At 41.0% G+C, this 18,715-nt stretch overlaps 2 protein-coding genes across 2 annotated transcripts in view; one reads left to right on the forward strand and one right to left on the reverse strand.

Moving 5' to 3' along the window:
* SRP54 (signal recognition particle 54) lies at positions 1–15,467 on the reverse strand. Its single transcript, XM_039553184.1, has 16 exons — positions 15,348–15,467; positions 11,721–11,829; positions 10,182–10,273; positions 9,529–9,613; positions 8,499–8,603; positions 6,792–6,858; positions 6,648–6,705; positions 6,167–6,317; positions 5,135–5,283; positions 3,658–3,758; positions 3,462–3,548; positions 2,978–3,051; positions 2,618–2,726; positions 1,679–1,849; positions 1,108–1,203; positions 1–466 (listed from the first exon to the last, which is right to left on the reverse strand). The coding sequence occupies exons 2-16, from the start codon at positions 11,796–11,798 to the stop codon at positions 375–377; spliced, it is 1,515 nt and encodes a 504-aa protein (XP_039409118.1). The 5' UTR covers positions 11,799–11,829; positions 15,348–15,467; the 3' UTR covers positions 1–374.
* The window catches only part of LOC104684719, a 21,987-nt gene continuing 18,287 nt past the window's right edge, over positions 15,016–18,715 (forward strand). The window contains exons 1-2 of the mRNA XM_039552249.1: positions 15,016–16,028; positions 16,713–16,759. Of these exons, the coding sequence (XP_039408183.1) occupies positions 15,016–16,028; positions 16,713–16,759 (1,060 nt within the window). The remainder of the gene's footprint in view (positions 16,029–16,712; positions 16,760–18,715) is intronic.

Here is an 18,715-nt window from a genome sequence, read left to right on the forward strand (position 1 = left end):
CCTTGTTTATAACCACTTAAATTTTATTTTACAGTATATTTGTGACATTTTATGTTACTATAACCAAAGATCAGGGTTGTTTACAAATATAATGGCTGCCATTTGATGTAAACGATTAAAAAGTGTCTCTAAATATTAAAATTTTACATCATGATTTTGTTTTATTAAACTGAATTACTCTTTGTGCCATCAGTTATTAGTGGAGAGGAACTAATTTAAGCAAAAATAGTTTTCAGAAATTAGATGTAGAAACTGAGAAGCCTGGATAAGATTTCAAAAGACCACCCTCTCATCACTGTAAAAAGGAAGAAAGCAAATTCATTTACTCAGGTTGCAATGAAGAGTCAACCAAGTCCATTTGTGTTAAGGCTTCTTTACATATTATTGAATCCCATCATGCCTTTCATATTCCCAGCAGCACCTTGTTGAAACTGTCTCATCATTGACTGCAAACCAGCCATGCCACCTGGAGAAAGTAAGTGAGAACATGAATGTGTTAATTAACTCTGAAGCACAGCTCTCTTGCTTGAGGCACCATTACTGTACACACACTATTCCAGTAATTTACAAAGGCAGAAGCCCAAGACTGAAACTAGGTTTAAACAGCTATTGAAAATAAAGAACTGAGTGAGTAATTACAGAAAGGTCTGCAAAACACCAGGCTTTAAGATGACTTGTGTATTAAGAACTAGACAAAAGAAAAAACCTTGATGGAATGACTATTATCAATTAGTAATGTTCAGGTATGGGGGGGGTCTGTATTTAAAGCTGCTCTTGTCAAATTTAATTACTTGAGGCAATCTTAGAAGAGAAGGGAAATCTAGGAAGATTTGTTTTACCACAGACATCCTTCAAGTCATCACTATTCCCAGACACCATTCCAATTGTTCATTTTGAGAGCTGAATCCAAATGAAAAGACTAGATTAAGCACTGCTAAGTGCAAAGCATTTGGACTAAATTTTCTGATTCTTGTTAGAAAACCCTAGAAATACTTAATACTGATATATAATGCATATAGTCTCCCATCCCCCTCCTCACTTCTATATTTCAAATGCTCCACCATAATTAGCAGTCTTCTCTTCAAGCTATAAAAATTCAGTACATACCCATATGATGAAGAACTCTTGGATCCATCATCTTTGCCATCTGCTGGTTCAGTTTGGCCAGCTGAGATGGGTTTACATTCTTGGACATATCACCACCTAAATAAAAAGAAAAGAGCAATCATAAGAAAGCGGATTAACATGCGGGGCTAGAAATAAAATAAATCCAAATGTTACCTCCTAATTCTAGACTCAAATCAATGAGTCCATTATTAGAAGTTACTACATCAGCCACTTAAAAGTCCATTTAGGATCAGCAGTCCCTGCACTCCACGTAACAGAATGGAGTGTTAGTACTGTAGCAGTAATCAAGTCTGCATTGATAGAAATACAGTAGCTTTCCTTGGTAAGTTACACATCGGTGGCATGAAGAACAATGCACCTCTTACCAGTCACATGAAAGAACTTTCAAACATCATGAGAATGAGTGAGCTACAACTCACTTTCTCTTCTCCCTAATCAGTATGCTCTCATGTCCTCTGTGTTCACACATCAAGTGACCTCCCCAATGAGTTAATAAATTTTAGGGTGGGGTGTTTGGTTTGCAGTCTTTTGTTTGTCTGAGGATTTTTACCTTTGAAAAGCCCTTTGATGCCTCCCATCTTTTTCACCATCTGTGCAAACTTAGTGTATTGGGTCAAAAGCTCCTGAACATCTCTGGTAGAAACACCTGATCCTCTTGCTACTCTTTGGATTCTTCCTGGCTGCTTACTGAAAACTTTGGCACCATCTGTACTGTCAAGTTCTGCAATTACGGGGGGGAAAAGAAAAATCCGTTGAGTTACTGACATTAAAAACTGTTACAATTGGAAGTAAACCTGTTCTCATTGTTGAGAATCTAATTTTGAGCCAGAGAATAAAAACTTAGTTTTAGAAGTGACAATGTAAAATTTTACATAAATCACTGAGACATAATATTCTAGGAAGTAATACTAAAAAGCTCTTATAGTCATATGTTAATCACCATGATAGAAGAAAAGCTGTGTGAATAAATTATGCTCTTGGCATACTTGGTCTTAAGCCATATTAATGGGTTTAGCACAAGGGTCAGAGCATACTACTGCAGGAGTTATGGGTGGATTAGAAACAACACTTTGAATTCCAGAGATCAGGCTATGTCACCAAGTAAATTTGAGCACGGGTAGGAAAAAAGACAGCAATGCCAGATTAAAGATTAACATAGTTTTTTAATTTGCAAGTATAGCATTAATAATTTATGAACAGTTACAATACAAAAAATAAAAATATATTAATTTCCAATAGAATGGAAATTATTCAAAATTCTACCTACTCTACACAAGACAGAGCAGCAACAGGCAAAGTATCTCTAAATATTTAGATTTATTAAGAAATCTGGAGACACAGGTACTCCTTGCTATTTCCAAGAATGTTAAATGCTTGTCATTTTCTGTGGTTGTACATGCTACAGTATGTCTTTTTGTTTCCAGGAAGATCTCTCTAAATAAGCTTGTTCAACAATTAATTAAAAAGTAGTCAGTGAAATTTGTTTTACCTTGATCATTCATACTGTCCATTATAGTCATGAGTTTCTTTAGCCTTGCCATTGATTCCTGTTCATTGCCTTTACTCATGAAGTCAGTTCCAAAACCAGGGATCATGCCCTTGTTTTAAGAATGGAAAACAAAAGCTGTGTCAGAATAGGCAAAGCTATAACTTTAATTAAGCAGAAAGATATATAGACAGCAACTGTTAGTTCAGTAGTTAGATACTGCAGTAGGCAAATCATTTCACCTTTCTGAAAAACATAGAGCACAGATTATAACAAATTTCAATTAAGAGTTTTAAGTTTATAGAAATTTGTCAAATATCAATGAAAATCTGATAAAATAAAATTATTTTGGGGATAACTAACCAAGATCTGACTGAATGGTCCCATTTTCATGATGTTTTGGAATTGTTCATACATATCTCTTAATGTAAATTGACCTGAAGCACAACAACAAAAGAAAAGTTAGCAGAAGTCACACATTAACATTTTGGTCTTACTCTCCTTTTTCAATTATTCTTCATGTTTATAAGGTAAATGCTATACTACATAGATAAGTGGATAAATAAACCTCTAATATGGCCAAACAGTTTCAGATAGCACATGCTGAACCATTAAGCTAGTTACTCTGCAGTTATAGTCTGACAGACTTATCATTTGAAAAACACAACTCAATTTACTTGGCCGCCACATTTACTGGAGAAAGAATAACCATTCTTCACTGTGCACATGAACAAGTTGTTTCTGTCTACACACAGCACAAATTAATTCAGTGGTCTCTGTCGCAGAGAACCTGCCACAGTCAGGTCACTGTAATGCATCTGCTATTCAGGCCTTGGGAGTAACTTACCATGTTTTAGCTTTTCTATGAGTGCTTCGTTATCATCCAACTTTAACTCATTTACTTTATCTATCAATCCTTCAATATCACCCATACCTGGAAAAAGAAAACAGCTCTGAAATTAGCATTAAGATTAAGATTACACTTTGACTTTCCATTATCCAATTAAAAGTGTCTTGTAAGTACAGTTGTACATAAGACATACCAAGCAGCTTGCTGATGAAAGGCTGTGTTTTAAAGGGTTCAAAGTCATCTATGTGCTCGCCAGTTCCAATAAAAATAATAGGACTCTTTGTGGCAGCAACTCTGCAATAAAATATATTTTATGAAATGGCCTCTCAAATACCATCTATCTTTTGTACCACCTATTAACATAATCAGCTAGGCAGCATCAACACTATGCATTCTGTCTGAAGTATCTGCCTTACTCCTCAAACTACTAATGAAAAAACATCCAGCACTGGGATGTTTAGCTCAGAGTAGTTAAAAAGATTTTTCTCTAATTAGTACTTTATGAAATACAAACTCTGTTTGGAAAAAAATCATCAACAAAAATATAAGTTGCTTATTTTCATTGCTGAGTTTAAGAAACTTGAGTGGAAAGAAAGAAAACCAAATCATCTCCAAATTATCCTTATACTGGGATATTACTGATCCATACTGATACTAATGATAATACTGTCAGATGACAGGTATTGATTACAATTTCTTCAAGGTACCTCATACAAAAGACAATCTCATTTCCAACACAGGAAAAAGCTCAAGCATAAGAAAACTCAGAACCTTTTCACCACATTTGTACTAGCTTTTATCTAAAACTCAGCTTTCAGTCCATAGACAGTACAGAGCAAACACAGCAGACTTAAGGCACACAAGCACATGACAACTAGAGCATGAGCAAAATGAAAATATGGAAAGCTTTAGTCTTCCAACATTATGCTATTAAAAAAGCAAAATACATATGGCAGTTTAGGAACTCTTAACACTTCAGATCAAAGACAGGCAGTGATTTAGTAAGTCAGTGTCAGCTAATTTTGACTGTTTTGACAAATCATCTCAGCTCCATACAAACTATATCATTGAAAGGCAGCTGGAACAATCATAAAAGGCTGAAGATAAAATGTAACATTTTCTAGTCCACACTCTGCCAAGATACAGCACATGGGAAGTCCAACAAGAATGGAATCACCTAAGTATGACCACAGACAACTTTTCACCAAGTTTCTGGACGCTGCCAATCCAGAAGTTTAATTTGCATCACAGTTTTAAGGTCACTAGATATGACAAGGTACACTTTTTCCCCTTTTGGAAAAAACTCTCGGGGTGCAAAACTTTTCATGTCAGTCATATCTATTGAGCCCAGATTTATCTTTTTGGAAAAATGCCTGATACACAATATGCAATGAATATTGCTTGATGCTGATTTCAGAAGATAAAAGTCTGACCTGTGACAATACATACTACTGCACTGAAAATACATCATATCATCTGATTCTGACATTAAATATCAACAGGTGATCCTACCCACCAGAAGAAGGGTAAGAATCTAAGTGTGACTGACTTAGATTCTGTGCAGTGTGACAGTGACACTTCCACAGAACAGGTTTCTGCGAGACACAAACGCATTTCATGGCTGACTGTGCATGGCCAGACGCTGGACACTATTATACCACAGTACTTACGCACTAAGAGCTCCACCTCCTTTGGCATGTCCATCAAGCTTAGTAACAATAACAGAAGCTACATCTACTTTGTCTTTGAAAGCTTTAGCTTGAGCTTCACAAGCTTGGCCAATGGAAGCATCCATCACATAAACAATGTTATCTGGTTGCTAGGAGAAATGAGATTCACAAAATAATCAATTCCTGCTTTACAAAACAATGTTCATGCATTATTATTATGTATGTTCAGTAGCAGAACTTACTGCAATAACAGTATACAAGAGCTGTATGCTAGAGTTTAAAACAGGATCACTGTTTTATGAACAATATTATCTAAGGACCATTTAAATTCTGATGCTGTATGACTACATGATTTATCTATAACATGAAACATTACAATTTAATAGGTTTGTGCTTATTAGTTATGTTTCAAGTGATTTTAGCCAGTATCTTGAGCCACTAAGCTAATTAGTATCTACAAGCAATTAATAGCTAACATCTTCCATTTGGTTTTACATTCAGATATTTAAGACATCCATTCCTCTAAAAATAAATCAGCCATTAGCAGGAATTGTGTGGGAAGTGTCATATTGTCATGCAAGACCACAGAATCAAACAAATAGCCAGACTTTTTAAAGCCATAGAAACACCAGCTTCATTTACATATCAAAACTGTTGAAAGTTATCCAATCATCTTCTCTGTTTCACTGCAATTATTTGTGACAATCACAGAAAGTTTAGTATTCATAGTTCAAGGAAACCAGATCAGACTAGTTCTTTTATCTAGTTTTTCAATGCAAAGATCCGGAAAAGTTAAAGCAGGAATGGCAGTCTGGTTATATGCAAGCACCCTTGAACAGAAGAACAGAAGAATTAAAACTGACACAAAACTAACAAGCACTGCTCATTCAGCCCTTGCTTATTCATACCTGTTTGTAATTTCTAATATAATCTAGGAGTTAAAGCAAAATGCACACAGAACATTAGAATAAAGATCAATCAATTGTCATCAAATGACTATGCCAAGTTACTGTATTTCTCAAAACTACTTACTATGGCATTAGCAACTTGTAACATCTCTTCGAACAAAGAGTCTTCTTGTTTGTGACGTCCACTTGTATCAACAATGATTATTTCGAAGTTTTCATTCTTGAATTTCTCAACACCTTCTGAGGCAATTATTACAGGATCCATTTCTGTATAACTGGTCAAAAAGAGAAAGAGACTCAGAATTTTGTCACTTGACTATAAACTTGTTAACTATAAATCTATCTAGATTTCAAGAGGGAATTCCTCTTATGCCAAGAGAAAATTGGTTAAAAATACGCTTTCCTAAGCCATTTACCCTTACTGTTCAGTGAACCAAAGCACAAAGACTGAAGTCTGTCTCACCTGCTGGAAGTTGCAATAAGTTCTATTACACCTTCCCTCAAATTAGGTGATGCTAGAGGGGGTTTAGTGCAAAATGTTCAATAAGGAACAATACATAATTGGAGTTGAATTGTTCTCCAAAGTGATTCTGAAAGACGCTTACCTCCCATAAAAGGGAATTCTTGCTTTTGTGGCATTCTGCTTTAACTGGTCAAAAGCACCTGTAAGACAGGTATAGTCAAGGGACTACTTAAGAAAATCTGCAAATATTATAGATAGAGAACTACATCATTAAAGTCTGTGTTACCTGCTCTGTATGTGTCTGCACATATTAAACAAGTCTTCCAGCCTTTCCTCTGATAGAAGTACGCTAACTGTGAAATAAAATCCAAAACAAGTAGTTACACCGAAGTCCCACTGACATGACACTTCCAACATCTTGTAAGTCTCACACAGAGGACACAAAGTCAAGCCAGCCTTTCTATAACTGAGGCCACAGAGTAAGACTGTTCACTGTTAGCATGGCCATTATTTAGAAAAGCACGTTATAAATAATTATTAATGGCAAGATGAAAACACCTGCTTGACTCTGTTTCTGATTTCAATTTCTTGAAATGACAATTTCTAGGAATGACTACAAATAACTTAAGTTCCCATTTTACTAACTCCTGAATTCTTCTTACTGCAGATAAATTAATCCTGCAGATTGGACTAGGATGTAGAAACCACCCAAAGCAATACTTCAATATCAAGTACCATAATGGCTACAACTTGTACAGCTCTATGTTTCTGTACTTCCACAGGAACAAAGATATTTCCCTTTAAAGGACATGTTTAAAAGCAGTGGATAGAATCCTTAACCTTCTTACAACACTCAGCTTCACTGGTGCTATGTACGTTCACAAAACACTTGACTGACCAAAGACAAATGTTCAAAATAAAGTTCACCTACAGAAGCATTAAAGTCTTCTGAAATCAGAGCAGGCTATACTGAGTTTATCACTATATGTAAATCTCAAAAGGAGATGACAAAAAACAACAAAGATGCATCTTTTTCCACAGGATAATTTCTCCTCACAACTTGGAATATATCCAGCTCTGTCTCGGGGTGAATGATGAGCGAGTCAAGAGCTTATGGTTTAAGAGAAAAGGGCAGATTAGTGAGGGTGATGTTGTGGGTGTTTGTTACAGGCCACCTGATGAGAAGGAGCAAGTGGATGAGGCCTTCTACAGGCAGCTTGAAGCAGCCTCAAAGTCACAGGCCCTGGTTCTTGTGGGGGACTTCAAGCACCCTGACATCTGCTGGAGAAGCAATGCAGTGAAGCACAAACCATCCAGGAGGTTCCTGGAAAGCACAGATGACAACTTTCTGTCACAGGTAGCAGATGATCCCACAAGGAATGGTGTGCTGTTTGACCTTACACTAACAAACGGGGAAGGCCTTGTTGGAGAGGTGAAGATATGTTGATTCAGAGCATTTCTTTTTTAGCCTTAAAAAAATACAAATGCAAATTTTCTCAATGAATCAGGGGCTGGAAGAGGTTTCATATCACCCATTTATACTTAACTGAGGTATCTAATACAAAGGCCAAATTCCTCTCGTTTTCCTAAATAAGTAATAGAATAAGCATCCAGTCTTAGTACTAGTCTTAATCCTACAAAGTGAATTACAGTGTTGTGGTTTAACTCCACTAAGTACAAGGACAAATAGAAAGACTCTTATCCATATAGGGTATTGTTTCATCAAGAGTTTCGTTTAAAAAGTTTTGAAGGGAGTCCTACAAGCCATAAATTGCCCCAAAAGAATATTACTTTGAACATTCATCTCATCTCAGAAACCCCTCTGCAAATGTATCTCTACGTGGTAGTGAGTTACAGCTTTCCTACTAACAAAACCAGCACAGATCACAAGCCAATCCTACCTAAGGAGTCCAATGACCACCAGCTTCCCCAAGGCAAAAAAAACCCCAACAAACAAACCAAAAACGATGCAAAGAGATTCACTGTATGTTACCTTTGAACAAGTTGTTGTTTTACCACTTCCTTGCAAACCAACAAACATTATAATATTCTGTTTTCCTTTGGTAGGTGTCCATGCCTTGACTCCAGGATCTACAAGCTAAAGAACGAAGAGTAATATAGGTAGCAAATTTCCAAAGCACAGAACAGCTGGTGTCACAGTCATGCTAGGTGCCTGGTTTCATATTCAAAGGAGCAAATCGATTTTTGCACATTGTCATCTTAATCTGGCTTAGGTTCTTGTTGATTTACAGTGAACAGCAACAGCCCATGCAAGATATCTATACTACATAATGTTCTGCATGATAATTCTGCAACAATAACAGCATTAATTTCTTTCTAACACCAAGCACAGTCAGGGTGGCCTGTATATATGGCAAAAGGATAACAACCAACACAGAAAGGTGACCTCTGCCCCTCTGTCACTGCTCAGGATGGGCTTCTTCTAGTAAGAATCCTACAGCACAGAAGGCTTTTTAGGGTTGCTGCCTCACTTGTGAAATGAGTAGAAGGTACATACATTCCTGAGAGCCACCATATGTCTGGGCACAGACTACAGAAGAACAAATGACTACACTGTTAACTGGACAGAGGTCAGAATATGGATACCCAAGTCCTGATTTGACCAAGAAGGCAGATTTATGAGAAATGTTGCTTTGAGCTGTTGGGTTATTACTTAACACGTTCCCAAAGACTTATAAGTAGTCTGAATATTAGGGTAGCAAAGGTGTGTTCTGGGACAACCAAAGACAGTCTAGAAGCTAGCAGTACTTTACTCTTGTCTTTACCTTCCAGTTGAAGAATAAGAACAATTGAACTTAAAGCTTAAACTGAAGTTAGTTTGAGAAATGCCCAGGATGTAGTTTCAATTAGAATACTACTGTTTGCAATAGTAAGAAGCCTCACATCAGAAAGCATAACTGCAGGTACCACATAACCACTCAAAATCTTGGCTTGCTACTGCACTACTTCCAAGCCCAGACTGTACAAGGAAAGTGATGCAATGCAGAATTTTTAAGTCCTACCTTAACAAGCTCTTTAAAGACTGCATGCTGGATCATTTTTCTTTTGTTAAGGCCAGATGCCATTTCTTCAAGATCAATTGCAGACCTGAGTTTAAGAAAACCATGAAACAACTAGCATAACTGAATGCATCACTTGAACCTAGTAATAAACGAAGTTTTTGCAACTGCAACAGCACCCTGATTTGTTCTGAGTTTTCAGATAGGATGTACTTAAGAAGTGACATGCATGGGAGACATTCTTATGTGGAGGACAAAAACAGGTTTCTAAAATGCATCTTTCAGACTTGCATTTACTTAGATTACACATCTGAAAATAGGCAACGTAACAGTACTAGTCAGATACACGTATCTATTTATAGCCAGCACAGAACATGTGAAGATGATGTGTCTAGGAAGTAATGAAGAACTTGTTTATCAGACAACTCAACTGATGACAGCAATAGATATTTGAAACAACCCTGTAACAGCAATAAATGACTAAATTTGACTGAAGATTCTTTTGATGGAACTGGCTAAACATTTAGTTCAAAGTAAACTCGGTGTGTCTAAAAAAACCCCAACATATAAAGTTACAAATTAGTTGTTCTTTGTAAACTCAAATTACAGCTTTTACAAATATCAAAAGTTAAATGCATTTTCACTATTTCACTTACTTGACATTTTCTCTGAGTTGCTTCACAAGTTTGATATTAACATCAGCTTCCAGTAATGCTGTACATACTTCTTTTAACATAGCATTTAAAACCTTCGGAGTATAAAAGAAAAATTAGAGAAATTGCTTTACAATACACAGACATTAACTAGGCCACTATTAGGTCAAATTAAGAATGTTAAAGTCTATTTATGATACAACCATGGCTTTCACAAATTAAATGCACGTAGTCCTACCATTAAATCAACTGTCACAAAAAAAATCTGTGCATTTGTTCCTATGTAAATACAATTTAAATCTGAAAGGGTAATACTGAAAGAGAAGGGTTCTCAATTTTAACAATTGCACACTGTATAACACTAACACAAAACACTTCCTATTGCATTATGGCCAGCAGCTCATATGGCAGCAAGACTTCCTAAACTTCCCTCTGGGTACTCCTTAGAGAGTACATCAAAAAAAAAAAAAATCTCAGATCACAACCCCATTTCTGTAAATAACAATATTCCTTAGCTGTAAGATGGACACCCTGCTAGCTGCATTTTCAGAAACTGGACTGCTGCTCTGATTGTATGCCTTTTAGGTAAGCAGGTGCCTCAGCCAGAAACCCTGTTTATTCTGAGTTTTCAAAGTCTTGAACAGAAAGATTTTTCTGAAAGTAACACCTGCATAAATGATCTCATTTTCACATCTTGAGCTCTTGCACGATAAAAGCTTCCATAGCTAAAAAAATTTAATTGGGCTGTATTTGCTTCAGTTAAGGATTTTTTGTCTCCCAAAAGAACATATATTAGAAGTTTTTCTCTATGCATAAGTTCTAACCCTACAGCTCTCAATGAGCCTACTTTTTAGTTACTTTAAGCCACCCATCTTTCCACCTGAAAAGCATTTCTAGCAATCTATGTACTCAGAGACACTTTGAAACCATCACATTAGTTAGTTTTCCATCTTGTATTGCACTCCTATGACAGAACACACCTAGTTATAATTTCAAACTCTTAATTAGAAAAAATACAGACCATACCAAGCCAAACAAACTTCCTGAACCACACACTGGCTTGAATATAAAGGCAGCAAATGCAAAACATCCCTCACATTTCAGACAGCAAAGCTTACATTGAAACATATTTGTTCTTCCACATTTCAGTTTCTAGCAGCCTAGTACACATCTCCATAGTCTGCCTGTGCACACACATAAATCAGAGCAGGCACCTACCTTTCATCCAAACTTAGGTACACATTGCCTCCCTCCAGCATTACCTCCACAGAACACTAATCTCCCTAAGTACAGCCACCAGGCTCAAGGACCCTTTCACCACGGGACCCACTATGTCTGAGGTGATGACCCAGGTATAAATCTAGTTTTACGTTCAGGCAGTAGTACTCTTAGGGGCTTAAAACCTCTAGTAGAAATTTTACGTGAAGGAAAAAAAAAAGTCTAGGGAGAACATCAGCCTACTTCAAGCTTCTCATCAGCCTTTGAGAGCTTTTTCTCAGAACTTTTCAAGTGTTAGTGCCACCACATTTGTACACTACATACCTCTTCATTGATAATTGTAGCATTGCTCAGTGAGCGCAATGCTGAAGTTATTTTTCTTCCAAGATCTGCCAGAACCATTTTGGCGGCTTCAAGTACAACTCAGAAGGATCTGGAAAAAAATTTAAAAATCAAATTTTAAACTATTTGAAGCTATGTCATCACAAATTAATTATCCAAGTAACTTTTGGGTAAGAATCCTGCTTTGCATTCTAGAAAGTGCACAAGTTTTACTTTTTAAAGTTATTTTTAGGAAATATTGGCCTGAAGTTAATTTTAGGCAATTCTGATGGCCTACTTAAAAAGAGAGATACCACGCTTCAATTAGGAAGGATTTCACTGTGTAGAAGAAATGTGCATTGAATTCACCATGAAAAAAACCCAGTCCAGATAGACTTCCAGAAAGAATGCTAAATGCTTTTTATCCTCTTATCAGCAATATACTACATGACAGAATAAAATCAAGCAGAATAGCCTAGAAACTCTGCATCCTGCAAAAACAGTATGACCAGAAGCAAAATATTTTGCTAGCAAAATTCAACATTATTTATCAGTTGCATTTTATCCAGCTTCCACTAAATCAAACTGAATTTCCCATTTCAGTAACCCTACAAACATACTTGCATTTTGATAAGCAAAATTAATATAGTAGTTTTTAACAGCTGTATTGGAAAAACAGACTATTTTTGTTCCCTAGAAACACCTAGGATCTCATATATAAGCTTAAAGCATACCATAACTTACAGTTAGGAAACCATAAAAAGTTAATTTCTGAAAGGTACACATTCTAGTTAACATGCTAAACCACTCCACCCCCTATATAAGGTGGCAAGATATTCAGGAGAACGCATGGTAGAATTAGCAATCTAAAATTCTGAATAAGGGCAAACCAAAACTTGTCTGAAGAGCAAAAATTTGCAACACCACAGCTACTGCTGGAATGAAGCACTTCAAATACTTCTTATCTTCCACTTACAGTGTTGCTTCCTTGTACTCAACTGAAACTACTCCCTTGCTGACAGCCAAAATCAGAATCTCACATTTGAACTCCTCCTTTCAGAACTGAAAGCCAAGTTCCCAATAATGGGAGCCTCTGTAATCAAAACAGATGAGTTTCAAAGATTTTTGGGACTTCCCCCTGCCTCAAATGAAAAGAAAACAGAGAAGAAAGGCCAGTCCATTTATTGAAATTCAGAATGCACCATTAGCTATATTCTGATTTTATTTAAAAGAGAGGGCTCCAACACGGCTAAGAAAGCAGCTCACTGTATACACACATCAAGATTTACCAGCTGCACAGACCCCAAAAAGCATTTTAAATGTGTTTATAAATAATAAAAGATAGATTCCATAAGAGCTGAAACAATGCACCCATGTAAGACAACCTCCAGATTGCTTTGTCTAATTGAGAGTTATTATTGTCACCAACTTGGCAGGTTAAACCAACAACAAAGCCCCCAAAACAACTGCCAGTCTAACCCACCTTCCCCTGATACTGAGGCCACAACGTAGAACAAAGTCTCCAGGAGCTTCAGAAGACATAGGATAAATAAACCCAGTGTAAGTGCAGGAGTTGGGTAAGGCAAATGACACAGATAAATATATTCACACATTTTAAATTTAATGTACATTGAATGTACAAGCAAAGATATCCCTTACCATCTCAATATTAATTAAAAGATTAGTCTATGCTTCCTAAGGAACTCTGCCAGTAGAGTATTTGCAAACCAGTACACTAACAGAAATGGATGTCCATCTTCTTACATTGCTGGAAGGGGATTTCTACATGATATCTGAAGTGGTAAAACTCCAAGGTTTCCTTACAAGGCATACAAGTCACATTATTGCAGGATAATTCTAAAAAAGCATTATTATCAATAGGCTCTACCAAAGGGTCTCAGCAAAACAGATGTTCAAAACGTTTTCCAGGTCATTTTGGATAATCACAATGTGTAAGAAAAAACAACCCCCCAAACCTTTAAAAACAGCTTTGCAACTCAGTAAGCTTGAGCTGCTAAAATGGCAACCAATGACAAACTTAACTATAATGCTTGGATATATCAGCTAAGAAATTTGATAGGATGACCAACATACAGAAGTCACGTGAATACTCAATATTTAAAATTAGTTTCCAGAGTTCTACAGATTTCCAAATACAGAAGGTTAATTATTTCCTAATAAATGAATGTTTCCTTTGCAGAATTCCAAAAGCTTCTTCTGACAGCCCTAAAATAATAATAATTCAAATCCTTTGCTTAAGGAGATGAGTTTAAGCATTTTCATATAAACTGCTCTCAGTAGCACATTATGAAATCGTAAGCCATCAGAATTTCTAAGGGCTGCCAAATACAGAAATTAACAGAACTTGTGACACAGTCCATCCAAGTCGAGAGCCACACTCCAGACAAAAACACACATAAGATGTTTTAGCAGGTAGGCAGCTTGGGCTGGCAGATAGCCAGAAAAGCATTAGCGGTAACTGCACTGCAGAACGTGTATGTACTGAGCAGCCCTAGTTCTGGAGACTTTAGCTTGAATGCAGCACCCCACAAACACACTGAGCAGGGCTAAACCCGGCAGGGCCCCCCAGGACACAGCCAGGCTGCCTGGAGCAGGCCTCGTGCTGAGCAAGGCCACGAGCTCTGTGCTGTCCGAGTCCCCTCTATGAGCAGCAGCCTGGGCACCTCCACACTGAGCTCCCAGGTCTTCGTGCTGCTGCAGTCCCAAGACCTCTGTGCTTCAGCCGTAAATGGGCATTTCAGGAATAAAGGGGCAGCAGAAATAGCGGGTGTCTTTCTATGCCATAGCAAACCAGCAATGAAGCAACTCTGAAGATACAGACCACCCATCCCTGCCCACCCATCCAGCATAAACCTCCAACCAAATCTGTCTAGTTAAACTAGCAATACTCCAATGTACAAGATTTTGAAAAAAATATAGGTCTAACAGGTAAAAGCAGTTTAAACAGCTGCTTTAAAACATAACAGCTCTTTTAAAAGAAAACAAGCAAAATAAACACTTAAAAACTGTACAATAAAGTTATACTACATGTACACATACATGGATTAAGACCAACTGCAAGTCCAACACTGTAACAGAGAAGAGGCTGTTTCACAGGTGGGAATGCCTTAAGCTACTGCAGCTACGCTCAACCTCAACTTACGAGCTTCCACCTCCTAAAATTCCCCAGCTGACGATGGGAAGCGCCCCCAAGGCAGCAGCAGGGAACGGCTGTCTCGCTTATGGCCCAACGCCCTCATTTTCACGGGAAAAGAGATGAAGACAAAAGATGGGATACATGGCCGGTCGCTGCCTTTCCCCCAGGCACCCAGGGCTGGCCACAGAGAGCGGCCGGACACCGGCTGGGCCAGTCCCGTCCCGGTGCTGTGGACAGCGGGGGCTGGGTCCGGGAGGCCCAGAACTGCTCCCGCGGAGCTCCGCCGGACTGAGAACCCTGCCCGGCCCGGGCTGCCGCAGGACAGACCGCCGCCCAACCCCGGGGTCGGCAAGCCGCGGTGCCTCCTGCTTCCCCGCCGGGACTGGGCCGGGGGCCCCTCCGCGTCACGAGAAACTGCCGCGGATCGCGGTGCCCGCTTACGGAGCGGCTGCGGCGGCAGTGCCAGCACTCACCGAGAGAGCGGCGGGGGGCCCGCGGGCGGAGCCGTGCCCAGCCCAGCCCGCCGGGGCGAGGCCGCCCAGCGAGACGCCGCTGGAAGCGCGAGGAGTCGCGGCCGCCGCCGACCAGGGAAACGTCAGCACTGGCCGTCGCCCCACCGGCCCCCGTTGGCTTCCGCTTCCGGGACGCGCGCGGGCCCGCTGCGCCGTTAAGGTGGCTCGTGAGAACGTCCCACCCGCACCCGGCGCGGCACACGCGGGAATAGGGCCTCGCCGCCTTAAGGCCGGGCGAGAGGCGCGGCCGCGGGCGGGGTCAGAGAGGGCGGAGCTCCGCCCCGTGGCACGCCGTCACGGTGGGGCGGGGCGGGGCCGGGGGCGGGGCCGGGCGCGGCGCCGAGCGGCAGCGCGAGCACGCGCCGAGGGACGGCGCCTAAGGGCGGGGCCGAGCATGCGAGAAGGGCCCCTTCCGGTCGGCGTCGCCCTCCCGCCTGCGCACGCGCGGGCAGCGGCTGGGTGGGGGCGCAGGGGGCGGGGCTTCTCCCGGGGCGCCCATGTGCGGGAGGCGGTGCGCGTGGCGCCCCCCCGCGGCGGCGGCGCGATGGAGCTGGAGGCGGCGCGGCGCGCGGTGCTGGCGGCCGTGCGGGGCACGCGCGCCGCCGACCTGCCCGCGCCTGCTGCACTGGATGCGCAACACCCGTAAGCGCCGGCGGGGCCGCGCCCGCACCGCGCCCGCGTCCCCGGCTGGGCCCACACCCCGCTCGGCCCTGCCGGCGGGTCGGGCTGTGGGGCGCGGTGCGGCAGCCAGGGCGGGGGGGGGGGAGCGGACCCTGGCGAGGGGCACCGTGCCCGGGCCGGGGCGCCGCCCCCTTCCGGCCCTGCCGGGTGCACGCGGCTCGCAGGGTACCGGCGGGTGCCGGCCGGGCGGCTCAGCCGGGCTGCGGCGCTCGGGAGGCTGGAGCAGAGCGCGGCCGGTGGCGCCCGCCCTGCCCGGCTCCGATCGGGGGTGGCCGTGCCGCAGCTGCCCGGGTCCGGGCCGCGCTCGCCCCCTCCGCCGCGGCCTGGGGTGCCGGTGCCGTGTCCGGGACCGGCGGTGTCGCGGCGCGAGCGCGCCCGGCAGCGGAGCAGGACGGGCTGCGGGGTAACCCGCAAGCCCCGCGGCGGCGCAGGTCGTGCGGAGCCACCCTGCTCCTGCGGCACCGAGAGTATTGGGTATTAGGCTTGTCTTGTTTAACTTCACACGTGTTCACAGCAGACTTTCACAAGTTTGGAGATAGCGGTTTGAGCTAGTTTACAAACGCTACTTTCACCACTTGATGTCACCTTAAGTTAACATAGTTTTCTGTTTACTCCCTTGTTTATGCCTGGATATAATTTCATCAGTGTGCTGCAATCAAGCATTTTGTGGCAGATGAAGAAGGGAAATACGGGTCAGTGCAGAAGCTGTTAATTTGCAACTGAACACAAAGAATGACACGGAAAACCTCAATATAGTCAGTGTATTAAAGCTGTACGCACACAGTGCCATGCTGAATAAAGTCTAAACGCTGCTTAGTCTCAGGATATATGTGCAGTTTGCCATTGCAGATAGGAATCTGGAAGACCCCTTCAGTCTTGTGATCCAGTCCCAAGCATCCAGTACGCGTGTGTCCTGTTTATTAATGATTGTCTCCTGGGATGATAAATCTACCCTGATGATCACGTGTTAGGAGAAATTCATCATATGATAACAATACTTCTCCAAGTCATGCCCTGCTGTGCTCGGGTTATGCTTCCTGTTTGGGTCTTTGTTCCAGCACTTCCACTTCAAGGTGAAAACTTCATAAGCCAACACACAGGCACCGTGGCACAAAGGTACATCTGACACCAAGAAGTTGTCCAGCTGTCCAGGTACTTGGAACTGCAAACTCATCGTTGCCCTGTGGTTTGCGGCTCCCATAGTCACTCGGAGAGGCAGGGCAGATCCTTCTCAGGTGGAGCAGGCCCTCTGCTGGATTTATGGGATGGGAGCTAGCTAGGAACAGCATTTACTGTCCAGTGACAGGCATGCAGCCCTCCCACCCAAACGGGTACTTTCTTAGAAGAGACATTGCCAAATGTTGCAGAGCGTCTGGGCGTCAGCTGCCATGACTAGAGCAGAGATGGGCCTCCCTAGAACTTGAAGGCTGAATTTTGATGGAAGTAGTTAGTGTTAATTGTGGTTAAACATTCTAATTTTCTCTGTGTGTGTATGTACATATACATATCTGTGTGTATATATATATCTACACATGCATACATCTGCATGTGTGTATAGACATAATGCTGGAGCAATTGGCTGTAAGCACTTCATCCTTCCATTTTTGAGGTCTTGTCTGGACACAGTAGCATGCTCTGCTTGCTAAACAGGGCTTGGGTTACTGTAAATAATCTTGTTAGAGGTGGTTTTCTTCTATCCAGTATGCTCTAATATAAAAATCTCATTGAATTTCATATGCAATCATTCATATTGCTTATTCACTTAACAGAAATCATCACAGCTCCTATACACTATGTTAGTTCGTGTGGTGTGCATATATGGCTTTCTCAGCTTCCTGACTCCTTTACAAATACAGTAAAGCACATGGAAACTTACTAATGAAACTTGAAAATGCTGAACTGTTTCAGTTAGGAAACTAATACTTACTATTTTCTCTGTTTTGATTCTATGATCGTGTTTTACTTCTGCCATAGGAATTTTTAGCCAATGGCGTAGTTTATGTAGACTCCAAAATCCTTTGTCAATGAATACGTTTTAATATTTTTTTTATGTTGCAGCTTCCAAAACTTACCATAGATGGTTTCTGTGAAAGATAATATGCTACGGTTCCTAGTGTTTGTTAGATTATGATCTCTCAAATATTTTTCCTGAATTTTAATGATGCAGCTCTTTGCCTAGTCCTTTCAATGAAAGGACACATATATCCTTGCCTCATATTTGCTCTTCATAATTAAGATACAAGCCAAAGTGTAAATTAGGTTCCAAATTTTGATCTACTTTGTGTGTGGTACATCTGAGCAATCTGTGTCCTTCTATTTTTATACTGTTCACATCAGTAGTGATTGCTGCTGCTTCACTGTGTGCATCATCTTTAAACATAATTAGCTTTACAGTTGCCATTCAATGGCTTTTCAGCTCTTATGCTGCAGATCAGAGAACAGAGTGGACAGGGCAATCAGGATCAAGCAGCTGAAGTAATTAATATAATTTCATCTCTTTAGTCTCCTTGTCAGGCCATCTTCAGAATCTTTTTCGGTTTAGAATTCTTTCTTTACAGGCTTGTGCTCTGGTAATATTTTATGCTAATTTTCTCTTTTAAAAAATGCTCATTGTTAATATCCTGGCTGGATGCTATTAATTAATATTC

This window comes from Corvus cornix, chromosome 5 (genome assembly GCF_000738735.6).
Source record: "Corvus cornix cornix isolate S_Up_H32 chromosome 5, ASM73873v5, whole genome shotgun sequence".
Lineage (NCBI taxonomy): Eukaryota > Metazoa > Chordata > Aves > Passeriformes > Corvidae > Corvus > Corvus cornix.